At 40.8% G+C, this 11,888-nt stretch overlaps 1 protein-coding gene across 1 annotated transcript; it reads left to right on the top strand.

Moving 5' to 3' along the window:
* Positions 1 to 1,840: 1,840 nt before the first annotated feature.
* Positions 1,841 to 10,337, top strand: PRPF38B (pre-mRNA processing factor 38B). Its single transcript, XM_054285887.1, has 6 exons — positions 1,841 to 2,165; positions 5,429 to 5,497; positions 5,790 to 5,941; positions 6,026 to 6,086; positions 8,643 to 8,866; positions 9,119 to 10,337. The coding sequence occupies exons 1-6, from the start codon at positions 1,887 to 1,889 to the stop codon at positions 9,972 to 9,974; spliced, it is 1,641 nt and encodes a 546-aa protein (XP_054141862.1). The 5' UTR covers positions 1,841 to 1,886; the 3' UTR covers positions 9,975 to 10,337.
* Positions 10,338 to 11,888: the final 1,551 nt, after the last annotated feature.

Below are 11,888 nucleotides of genomic sequence, written 5' to 3'. Positions count from 1 at the left end.
GGGGTGCGGCACCTCCGGGCAGCGCCGGGAGCTGCAGTGGGCAGCCCCCAGTGCGGGGGGTGTTCCCTAAGGCGCTTCTGTGAGAGGCGATAAATGGGCTGCAACGAGCGTTCCGCGGCCCACCTGTTCTACTGACCCGCGCCAGCCTCCCTCAGTGTCATTAAGTGATTGGCGGCGGCGAGCGGTGTCCCTACTCATTTACACTAAACCCCCAAAATCTCGCCACTCGTCATGCCGGTCCCTTGCGGTGCTGCTGTGTCTAAAGCCGCGTGTGCTCCGCCGCAGAGGGAAAGCGCGCTAGGGAGCTGGTTGTCATACACAGTGAACTAACCCTGTCTGGGTGTGTGCGGCAGAGCGCACACACATCCAAAATCGATGTATTCTGCAACGTTTCATTAAGTATTTTCCATGCTAGGGCAAATTTGTCTCTCAGTGAGCAGGCAGCTATGTAGTGCATGGTGAAACTAGAAAAGAAAGTGTGGCTCTAAATGTTCCATTTCTTCTGTTAACAGCATGTAAAGCATTCACTAATCACCGGGCAGGGCTGGTATTAATAGAGTATAGTGTAGGCCTGGGACCTAGAAGGAGGAAGAACTCAGGTGGAAGTGAGGGGGATAAAGTTAGATAAGTTAGTCAGTGCCCTTTTAAGATTTCAGAATATTCTAGAAATGTGTATGCCAACTTTTGGCTAACATTTTACGTTTTGTGGCCTAGACAGAGCACATAGTTACTCCTTTTGGCTGCTAATTGTTTAACCCTGAACTATCACTTAGTACCTACATCTCATCTAGATAATTCTATAAATTCTGGCCAGTTTTGTGTTGGTTTTTTTTTTTTTTTTTTTTTTTTTTTTTACCTCAGAGAAAGGTTTATTAATAGAAGTCTTTTACATAGCAGCTTCCAATTCTATGGATTCTGAGGTATGCTGTGAAATTCTAATTACAAGTCAGTATAATGGATTCTTTAGAACAAAAAAGAACAAAAAACGTATAGAGAAGAAGAGTAGTAAAGTTAACAGTAAAATTCAATTAGTAACACATTGCAAATTCACACAATGTTCTAATAGTTCATAAGACTTCACCCCGAGACGTATCACTGTAAGTAAAACTTTCAGAATTATCACCTGTTATAATTCTCCACTCTGAACAACATAATCACAGAGATATCCTTTCTGATTGCTCTAATAGTGACATTGGATTGGAGATCCAATCTTTGGAAGATTGGGAACGTGAAAGAAATGGTGTGGCCCCCTCCGGGGCTACAGCACACTGAACATTTCTGGATGTTCAGTGTGGATTGGGCTTGAAGCAGCCTGGCCTAATGGAAGGTGTCCCTGCCCATGGCAGGGGTTGGAACCAGACAGACGGTCCTCAAGGTCCCCTTCCAACCCGAGTCATTCTGTGACTTCTTTGCTTCTCTGCTGCTGTGGAGGCAGAAGTGGCCAGCGCCAGCTGTGCCGTGGCCTCATTACCACCGACAAGGGACCGAAGGGACCACTTTTCAACTTTGTAAATTCCGGGGCTTAATCCACAGAACTCCGTGTGACGGTGTCAGCAGCTGCCCCCCGCCGGGTCACGGAGTCCCCTCGCTCTCCCTAGCAAGGATGTCCCGCCCGCCGGGTCCCCGCGCTGCCGCCAGGCGAGGCGAGGCGAGGCGAGGCGAGGCGAGGCGAGGCGAGGGCGGAAACGGCCGCGCTGTGGGCGGGCGGGGCCGCGAGAAAGCTCCGCGGCTCCCCCGCCCTTTCCCCGCCGCGCCCCGCGGGTCGGTGACGCGGCCCCGGAAGGCGCCGCCGTCACTTCCCCGGCCGCCATCTTGTCGGGGCTGAGGCAGCGCCCGCCGGCCCCGCTCCGTGTGCGCGGCCCGCCTGCCCCGAGCGCCGACCCGCCATGGCCAACAACAGCCCCGCGGTGGCGAACTGCCAGGGGCAGCAGGTGGCCCAGCACCCGCCCGGTGCCGTCCCGCCCGTGCAGCAGCCGCTGCAGAGCGGGGGCCCCAAGCCGGCGGCCTCGGGCAAGCAGGGCAACGTGCTACCGCTGTGGGGCAACGAAAAGACCATGAACCTGAACCCTATGATCCTCACCAACATCCTCTCGTCGCCCTACTTCAAGGTGCAGCTCTACGAGCTCAAGACCTACCACGAAGTGGTGGACGAGATCTATTTCAAGGTGAGCCCGCGGGCCGCGCTGGCGCCGGGCCCGGTTTGGCTGCGGCCCGCGCCTTTTCGCCCCTTATCTTGCGGTGAGGGATGGGAGTAAGTATCGGTTCTGTTGCTGAGGTGGGGGAATCCGAGGCTCTGCCTTCTCTGCCTCACCAAAGAGGCGTGTTCCGCGTCGGATTTGGAATTGCCGAGCTGTAATTGGGTTTCGGAGAGGGCAGCCGGGGCGGTGGGGGCGAAATGGCCGTCTGAGGGCTGCGCCTTCAGCCGGAGCGAGCGGCCGGGCGCGGATCTGTGCCGCCGCCGAGCCCGGCCCTCCCGCAGCGCGGGGCCGCCTGCGCGCCCCGTACCCACCCGGGAGCCATGGTGGTCACTCACCCTGGGTGTCTGCGTGTGGCCTTCATCCTCAGCTCCAGGTTAGGCTTGCCTCCTCTGTAACTCAGCTTACAACTTAACGAGTTCCTTTTAGTGCTTCTCTTGCCGTTAGGTGAGATGTGCTGGGGAGATGAATGGTCTGTATCAGGGCACCCATGTCTCGGTTCTTGTTTTGTTAGCAGGCTTGAATCAGTTTTGCACCGAGGCTTCCATCAAGCCACTCTCCCAGGTAGAGGTATGCATAATTAATGCTAATCAACGCAGCCACTTTCTTTGTTCTGATAACGAGACCAAAATTTAGATAATTCAAGGTTAGATAATTCATTTAGTCGCCTGTGTTTTGGTTGTTACTGGCGTATTTTTTCAGGTGAATTAATTTTGCTTCACAATGTTACTGTGTCACCTGGTGGGTTTCAGTATATTTGAAATTAATAAAATAAAAAGCAAAGGTAGCCTTTTTGTTTCATTTATCCAAGCCAAATCAAGTTACTTCAGGCACCAGAATTGTGAAAAATAATTCCACTACAGTATTTTGAGATTTTTGGCAGTTTGCACTTACTTATGCTACTGTTTTTTCATGTAAAGATAGCTTTTCTCTGCCTGTGCTCTGTCATTTGGAGCTGATTATTTATTTCTCATAATACTTAGTGTAACATATATAGTCGGCAGTATCTCTCCAGTTAATTTACTAAGTTTCATGTGTGAGAGACTCATGACTATTTAAATGGAAAGTAGCAGAGTTTACTTACACAATTGATTTTTAGAGCTGAAAAAGTTATGAAAGAAACATATTTTCAGAAACATTGAGAGCTGTCTCTATTTTTAAAGTGAGCCCCTTCAGATGCACTGAAAAGTATTTGGTGCAGTTTGTCATCTTTGTACTGGTAGAGCTCAGCAGCAGTAGGTCAGATAGTTCATTTGCTTAACCTACAGTTTCAATTTTATCTTAAATTTGGGAAGAATTTTCACAAGCCATTAAAAACCTGCATGTTTATCTGATTTATTTACTGAACTTGGCAGTTAGTGACTCAAAACTGCATGCTAAATAAAGAGAAAACTCAGCCCCTTACTCACGAGTGAGTAATAGCTGTGAGGGAGAAGATAACCTGATGGTTCAGCTGCTTCGTTGATATTAATAAGATCTGAATTCTCTTCATGTTTTAAGATTCCTGAATAATTGCTGTGGGGTTTTTTTTGTTAGTTGTTTTTTTGTTTTGTTTTGGTTTTTTTAAATGAGTTGTTGGCTTGGTTTTTTTTTAATGACCTGTCATAGCAGCTGTATCTTCAAGTGTATTTGTCTGTCTAAGAATCAAGTGGCTCTTCTAGAAAATACTAGAATGCTGGGTGCTGGATTATGAGGAAGGGTGATAGTAAGTCAAACAGGCAGCTGGTGATAAGCACTATCTTTGGAGATATGGGTTGTGTCCAGATGTTTGAATTAATTCGTTTGTAATTCTGGGCTCCTGTTTCAGTTCTGTATCTACGAAGTGCAGGACTTCCTCTTTCTTTATCCCTGACCTTAACACCATGTGCATGTCCTCAGCTTCATTTCATCTGTGTATTTCCAACAAGTTAAGCATGCAAAGCAGTCTTTGTGGGATCAAAACTTTAATTACTTCTTTTTGAAATGAATATTGTTTTAAGGGTTTTGTTGTTTGTTTTAATTGATACCTGTCAAAACCAGCATGTTTACATTGACTGTAATTAAAGTTGAAGACTAGCATTTGTGATAATGTTATACTCAATCCTTTGACTAAAAAAATACTTTTCATTTCCTGTGAGAGGCAATACTATATAACCAGAGAGATATGTAGGATTATTTGTGTAGTATTTATGAACTTCTCATGCTAACAGTACAGGAAGTCATGGTGGATTTTGAATTCTACAGTATTGGCATCTCTCATATTTCCTGTTTGGTAAAGACAGCAACTGTAAAAACCCAAACAAACATTTCAGCAACTTCTGCTGTTAGTGTGTCTCTGATGTCACGTGATTGTGTACAGAATTGGTTTTATTTCATGTTTTGTTAACGAATCTTAATTTGTGAAGTACCGTACAGCATGAACTCTTATTCCCAATCCACTGTAGCACCGTTGTACCATTTTTGTCTTTTACATATATTTTAAGTTGATGTGTTTAGAAAATATACCTGTTCATTGAGCCAGGTATTGCTTCTCTGAATTTCAGAATATCAAATATAGCATGGGCAATTATGTCGTTCTGAGCTTGTTTATGACTCTTATTGTCAAGTTTTATGAATGGTGTTGATTAACTTTGTTTGTGCACTCATCCCTAAGTGTATCTCAAAAGATTTGTCTTCAGCAAATTTTACATCCCTGCAGTCTAAGAGAAAAAACTTTGACTTTATGTTAAAATACTACCCTTAATAAACATATTTCTTTTGTCCTAATAGTAAGAGATAAAATAAATCTCTAGTTAAGTTTACTTCAAAAATGAGACTCAGGAATGTGAGACTGTATGTTTTGACTTTTGTAGCTGTCATCAACAGTTATCACTTAACTTGTAAAGAGATGGTTTAAATAAAGGCAGTTGTCCAGTCACCCAAGGAAATAGTAATGATGGGGTTTAGTCATAAAGTATTTGAAAGAACGTGGAGTATAGAATAAGCATGGATGTTTTTTTTGGGGTTATGGGATTTGTTTGTTTTAAATTTTGTTCAAGATTTTGGCTGTAATTTCTTAATGTAGTAATTAAAATAGCCAAGTGCTTTGCTTTAATGACAAAGCAGACTTGATCTTGAAATTGCTAGAAGACAGTTTTTTAAGATTGGTTTAGGATATCCATTGTTAAATCAGGCTAGTGTGGTCACCTAAACATTATGAAGGTTGTAATTGTAATTTTCTTTCTTTCCTCCTGTCCCCCACCTCGCCCTTTCAGGTAACACATGTTGAACCATGGGAAAAGGGCAGCAGAAAAACAGCAGGCCAGACAGGGATGTGTGGAGGGGTAAGTAGAAGTACGTGCCTTCTTAAATATTTGTCTGGTAAATGACGTTTCAAAGCATAGATAAAATGTGCTTGTATGTTGGCTCAGTCTCTCGATATAAAATACTTATTACTAAGAGTAGATACATTCTTCTCACTTCCAAAGCTATGGATGTCAGTAGTGTTACTTTTTCCCCATAGCTTTGTTTGTAGATTTAGATTTTATGCTGCGTTAGTTCTCATATTCTTTTGTAGGTTTGGGATAATGTCTTTGTGACTTCCTGCATCCTCACCTAACTTTCTGCTTTTGAAAGGTGCGTGGTGTTGGAACTGGAGGAATTGTGTCTACTGCTTTTTGTCTGCTCTACAAATTATTTACACTGAAGCTCACTCGTAAACAAGTGATGGGCCTTATCACTCATACGGACTCCCCGTATATTAGGGCTCTTGGATTTATGTATATTAGGTAAGTATCAATGTCATCAACTAATGACTGATCCAGTATGCAGAAAGCTGTATTAAAATTTTATATTGTTTTTTGTGCTTAAAGGTACACACAGCCTCCTACAGATCTATGGGACTGGTTTGAATCCTTTCTTGATGATGAAGAGGTATGTCGGCGAGGGTAATAATTTATTTTCTTTTGTTTCTTTTCATGTTACTACTTTAGGCTTAAACATTGCTCGACAGGGTTTTCTGTAGTTTGAATGTTACAGTGTTAAGTTCTTGTAATATTAACAATATGTATGTTAATTAGTGCAGGAAACAGGTTTGAGCTGAGACCTGGGTAATTTCTCTTAGATTTTGAAGATCTAACAGATTTTTTCATTGGTTAAGATGTTACTGTGTCACATTTGCAAAACCATGTGGAACAGTTGTACTGAATGAGAATGCAGACAGCAGGCTGTGTGAATGTGTCTTCTGTGTTTTTTAAAATCAGTTACTTTTAGGTAAGGTGTAGTAAGTCATGCAAGTGCTAAATTTGTATTATCACTTTATGACTGGGATAGGGGAATTGATGGTTACATAAAAGAGTGGGAACGGTAGAAACCAACATTCACCTTTGAAAATTCTGCCAGAAATCTCTGTGGTTATTATTCATGTCCTAGAACAACTAAACCCAGGATTTCTTCAGAGAAGAAGCAAAAAGCCTGATTATTGCATAAGGTGGCTTTATCTCTGGAATCTTAATGTCTTTGTTATTGGGGCAGATAAAGGGATGAGTTGCTAACTGAAGAAATTCAGTTAAGAAGGTTGCATTATTATTCAGTCAGATAGGAGAATACCTTTGGTATCCTAGTCCTGATTTACTGTTTGGAGAAACAGTAGGGAGCTGGTGGGTAAGGTTTCTTGGGCTATGAAGTTGAGTACACAGTCTGCTGCATACTGCTGCAATTAAGATTTATTGAGCAGGTTTGAAGTTACATTCTAAATTTAAGACTAGAACAGGAAGGATCACTTGCCATCTTCAGTGTGACAGTAGGCATTTACTTGAAGAAATTTCAAATGTTGTAGTTGCAAATAATGTCCAAATACTGTTAATAAAAATAGTGTTAATTACACCTGTGTCTAACTGCAATGCAGTGTATTTATTTTAAACATTTAAAAATTTCATGCTAAGTATCAAAAACATTGAGCAAAGGAAACAACTGGTGATTTCAGGTAAACCCATGCTATAGTCAATTTTTAGCAAAAATGAAACAAATTGGACTTGAATCAATGTAATGTCCTTCTCCCCCAGCTGGGACTAGCTAATAAGAATTCCTCTCCACAACGTTGGACTGTAATTTATGAGAAGCATTGGGGTGGCTTCATTCTCAGGGTCCCACAAAGTCAATTTCAAGGACAGTAAAGCAGTCACAAGTACAATGCATTGTGCAGGTCTTAACTGGTCCATTATTCAAAGCATTATTTTTTAGTTTATACATTTCAGTTCTTGCTGATGCTGGGTATCAAGATGTGTTTATTTCTTGTTGCTTAAAATCTCCTACTATGCTTTTGGAATTAGTGTTTCTTTCCCAGCTGCTATCAGTAGCTTTCTGTTATGTAGAAAACCTGCTTGGGGCTGCTTAAGTTTCTTACCAGTCCTGGTCAAACTCAGTAGGATGAAGCAAATTTTCATATATGGAATTATTTAAACCTACAGGATTTTTTTTCCCCTCCAGTTCTTAAAATCTGGAAGCAGTTCATCTTTTGTCATGCTGCTGTGAAAACCTTCCCAGGACACAGTTACTTTTCAGAATGCTTCTTATGTTTATTTTGTTTAACTGTACGTACTCTCCAGGTGCTACGTTTAACTCCTCTTTTTCTTCTTTAGATCTCTGCAGCGATTATATTTGGAAAAACTGTATATCTGAACACTTAAATGTGTGTGAGTGCAAGCAGTTTTACGTTCAGATTTTCTCTTCCTGTTTAGATAACAAATCTCACTTTCCTTGTGTGCTTGCACTATAGGTTTGGGACTGACAATAGCTGACTAACATGTCCTGAGCTGTGAGAGGGCATAGCAAGAAGGCCTTCATGCGGTAATGACCCTTTTCAGAGACAATGGTCATCATGGATTATGCGTTTCCAATTATTTGTTCATTTATTTATTTTTTTACATATTTCTAAATTAGAAACCTCACTGCTTCATGGCAGTTGGTTTGCTATTGCTTCCAATTCTGTTAGGATGCCATTTTGTACTAGAGGTCTTTCTATGATCATTTTTAGATAGGCAATGATGTAGTTCATAAATTATTTAGGCCACAGGGTTGGGTATGATGGTACACAGTTGTATATCCACAAAATGGAGTATTAAATGTAGTTTCAGAGGACTTCTCAACTTTGTGGCATTAAAATACAATGCAAGATCATACCATATAACCAGACTGTGTAAGGGGATTTTGTGTTAATCTCTTCATCGACAGTCCCTTACCATCCAGATGGCTGCAGGATTAGTATGTGCCTGCATGCATATATATTAAGTCCCATTCCCTATCTGTAACATTCTGCCAAATCCAAAGGGTGCAGAGTTTGAATTTCTCTAAGGAAATGTTTTAGAATATGAGACAAGTAAACTTTCATAATCATGAGACTTCAGTAGGACAGTAATGTAGCAGCATATTTTTTTTAATCAGTAAAGAATATTTTTGACCATCAGGATATTTTTTGCTTGTATTTTGCAGGACCTGGATGTGAAGGCAGGTGGGGGTTGCGTTATGACCATAGGGGAGATGCTTCGTTCCTTCCTCACTAAGCTTGAATGGTTTTCCACGTTGTTTCCAAGAATTCCTGTGCCAGTCCAGAAAGCCATTGACCAGCAAATCAAAAGCAGACCTAGAAAAATCAAGAAAGATGGCAAGGAGGGGATGGAGGAAATAGACCGGCATGCAGAACGTAGACGTTCAAGGTCACATAAACATTATTTTAAAAATCAATGTTAAAAGTTCAATATCGAAAGACTTATTACCAGCAACATGTTATCTTTTCACTGAAATAGGTTTTAAGGCAACAGTTTATGGATGCTAGTGGACTAAAATAATCCAATGATATTTTCTATTTAAGATTAAATACAAACTCTGTCTGTAAAGTATAAATTAGGAAGAGGATTTCTTAATTATTGAAGGAGGTGTTTCATATAGAATGTCTTCTATTTTAAAAGGTCTCCAAGACCAAGATCCATCAGTCCCAGGAGGTCTCCCAGAAGATCCAGAAGCAGAAGTCACCATCGGGAAGGCCACGGATCATCTAGTTTTGATAGAGAGCTAGAAAGAGAACGAGAGCGGCAGAGATTAGAACGTGAAGCAAAGGAGAGAGAAAAGGAAAGGCGGAGATCCCGAAGCACCGATCGCTCACTGGAACGGAGGCGAAGCAGAAGCAGGGACAGATACAGAAGCCGGAGTCGAAGTCGTGACAGGAAAGGAGATAGAAGAGACAGGGACAGGGAGAGAGAGAAAGAAAATGAACGGAGTCGGAAAAAAGAGAGAGATTATGATAAGGAAAGAGGTAGTGAGAGGGAAAAAGATCGATCTAGAGAAAGGTCAAAAGAAAGGAAAAGTAAGGGTGACACAGAGGAGAGGAGACACAAGGATGACAAAGATGAAAAGAAACACCGTGATGACAAGAGGGATTCCAAAAAAGAGAGAAAGCATAGTAGAAGTCGAAGCCGAGAAAGAAAGCATAGGAGTAGGAGCCGAAGCAGGAACACAGGTAAGCGCAGCAGAAGCAGGAGCAAAGAAAAATCAAGTAAACATAAAAATGAAAATAAGGAGAAGTCAAATAAAAGAAGTAGAAGCAGAAGCAGAGGAAGAACAGATAGTGTTGAGAAGTCCAGAAAACGAGATCAGAGTCCCAGCAAAGAAAAATCTAGGAAGCGTAGCAGAAGCAAAGAACGTTCCCACAAACATGATCACAGCGATAGCAAGGACCATTCTGACAAACATGATCGTCGAAGGAGCCAAAGTACAGAACGAGAGAGCCAAGAAAAGCAACAGAAAAACAAAGATGAGACTGTGTGAATTCTTTCAAAAGTGGATCACATTGAATCCTATAAATGTTTGATTAAATCCTGCTTATTTTTTCTTAAAGTTGAGATTGTGCAGTAGTTGATGAGCACTCTTCTCCAACCTCCCTCTAGGCTGCAGATTGTCATTTCCTATTTTCGGTAGGGAAGTGCCTTTGTAAACCCATTCAATGCATTGACGGTTTCAAACCATTTGTTTAGTTTAATTTGTAATGCCGAGATTGTTCTTGCATTTTTATTGTTCAGATGTTTCTGAAATGTACAGTCTGTACATATGTCCTGAAAATGTTTTAATTCCTTTGGCATGGTTGCCATGTTGGTTAAATTTGTATGAGGCAATAAACTGCCACTAATTATACTTTCCTTTTGTAGACGTGGAATTATGGTTTGTATCCTGAAGTTAGCATGGCTGTGCTTTCCATAATAGTATGGCTTTTAGGGATGGATCTGGAATGTGTATTATAGCTGAGATATTTATGTGCGTACAATGTACATTGAGGGCTGCAGATTTAGAACTAACATTTATGCCCACTGTATCTGCTGTTTTGTCCAAAGCTTTTAAAATGTATTATGTTGATCACCAGTGGTGTTAAATTGAGTGGACTTTCAGAGATAGTGGTTTTGATGCAAGGATTTAGATTACGTTGGGGCTTGTTTAGTTGTTCTGTAGAAAGGCTACCTCAAGCGGACACTATAAAGGTTGACAGATGAGTACCGTAGCCATCTATGCATTTTATTTGTTTGAAGAAAATCCATGTAAGCTTCCTTTTTTTAAAAAAAACACAGTTTATCCATTTGTGGTCCTTTAATGTTTTTAAGCAGCTGCACTCTGTCATTTATGATAATCCTGGGCTAATAAAGGCATTTAAGATGGGAAGAGGAAGGTAGGAAGAAGAAAAATATCACAAAGGATTTCAGTTTCAAGCTTCCAAAGCATTTTATAAGTGTAAACATTTAAAGTAAGAATTAACTGATAGTGTCTTTTTTAATTCATATTTTCTACAAATAGTAAAGATCACAGGTTGTGCTGAACATTTCATCTGGCAGATTTTTTTTTTAAACAGGTTGTTAGACGGAAAAACCAAAATGCATTATAGAGGAAGATCATATCATTAAAGTCCAAGTCTATTTCATAGATTATTCTGATGACTTGTATACTCAGTGAGGAGAACCACCTGGAATAAACTCTCAATTAATTCCTTTGTATTGAGTGTCAGCTTTTCCCTGCATGTTCATGGCCAGTTAAAGAGTGCTTCAGTTCCTCCACGTTTTATTTTCAGATCAAGTGACACTTTGTATGAATAAGAGATTTTATATAATAAGTGACTTACAACAAAGATGTAGCAGACAAAAGAAATGCTGCAGCCCCAAGAGAGGAAGAATATGAAGTGGGAATCAATCATGAAGTAACCTGAGGGTAGAAATACAATATTTGCGCCTTTTTTGCTTCTGTGTGGTGCAGGTCATCAAGGCATATTTTGTTTTAAACATCCAGGGAAACCAGTGTTTTGACTTCCAACAGTATACTTTATTCCATAGTATTCCAAGAAGTAAACTTTTTTCTTCCTCCCTTCTCTTCCTGTTTTCTGAATTGTAATGGTCTTTATCACCATGATCCTTAGTAATCAACATTTTTTAAGACTGGTGTTGTTAAAGTTGTCTGCTTATATTAGTGTTACCTGATTTTAAGTCTGAACTTGAAACAAAACTTAAGCTTCAACAAATTCATTCCCTTGCAGGGTAAAACTAAAATACTGAGCTTTCATTTAAGATTGGAGAAGAAAAAAAATACCCTGTCTAGTAGATAACTAGAACTGTCTCTGCAGTCTGCCAAGAGATTGCATGGATTCTGTCCAGTGATGGCAACTTTAATTTATCTTGTTTGTGTCTAGAGGGCTTCTTTTGGCCT

Source organism: Melozone crissalis, unplaced genomic scaffold, assembly GCF_028551555.1.
Source record: "Melozone crissalis strain CALT ecotype California unplaced genomic scaffold, PUWL_Pcris_2 ptg000045l_1, whole genome shotgun sequence".
In the NCBI taxonomy this organism is placed as follows: Eukaryota; Metazoa; Chordata; class Aves; order Passeriformes; family Passerellidae; genus Melozone; species Melozone crissalis.
Note: the sequence above shows the minus strand (reverse complement) of the source record. Positions and strands in the feature narration are given on the sequence as shown.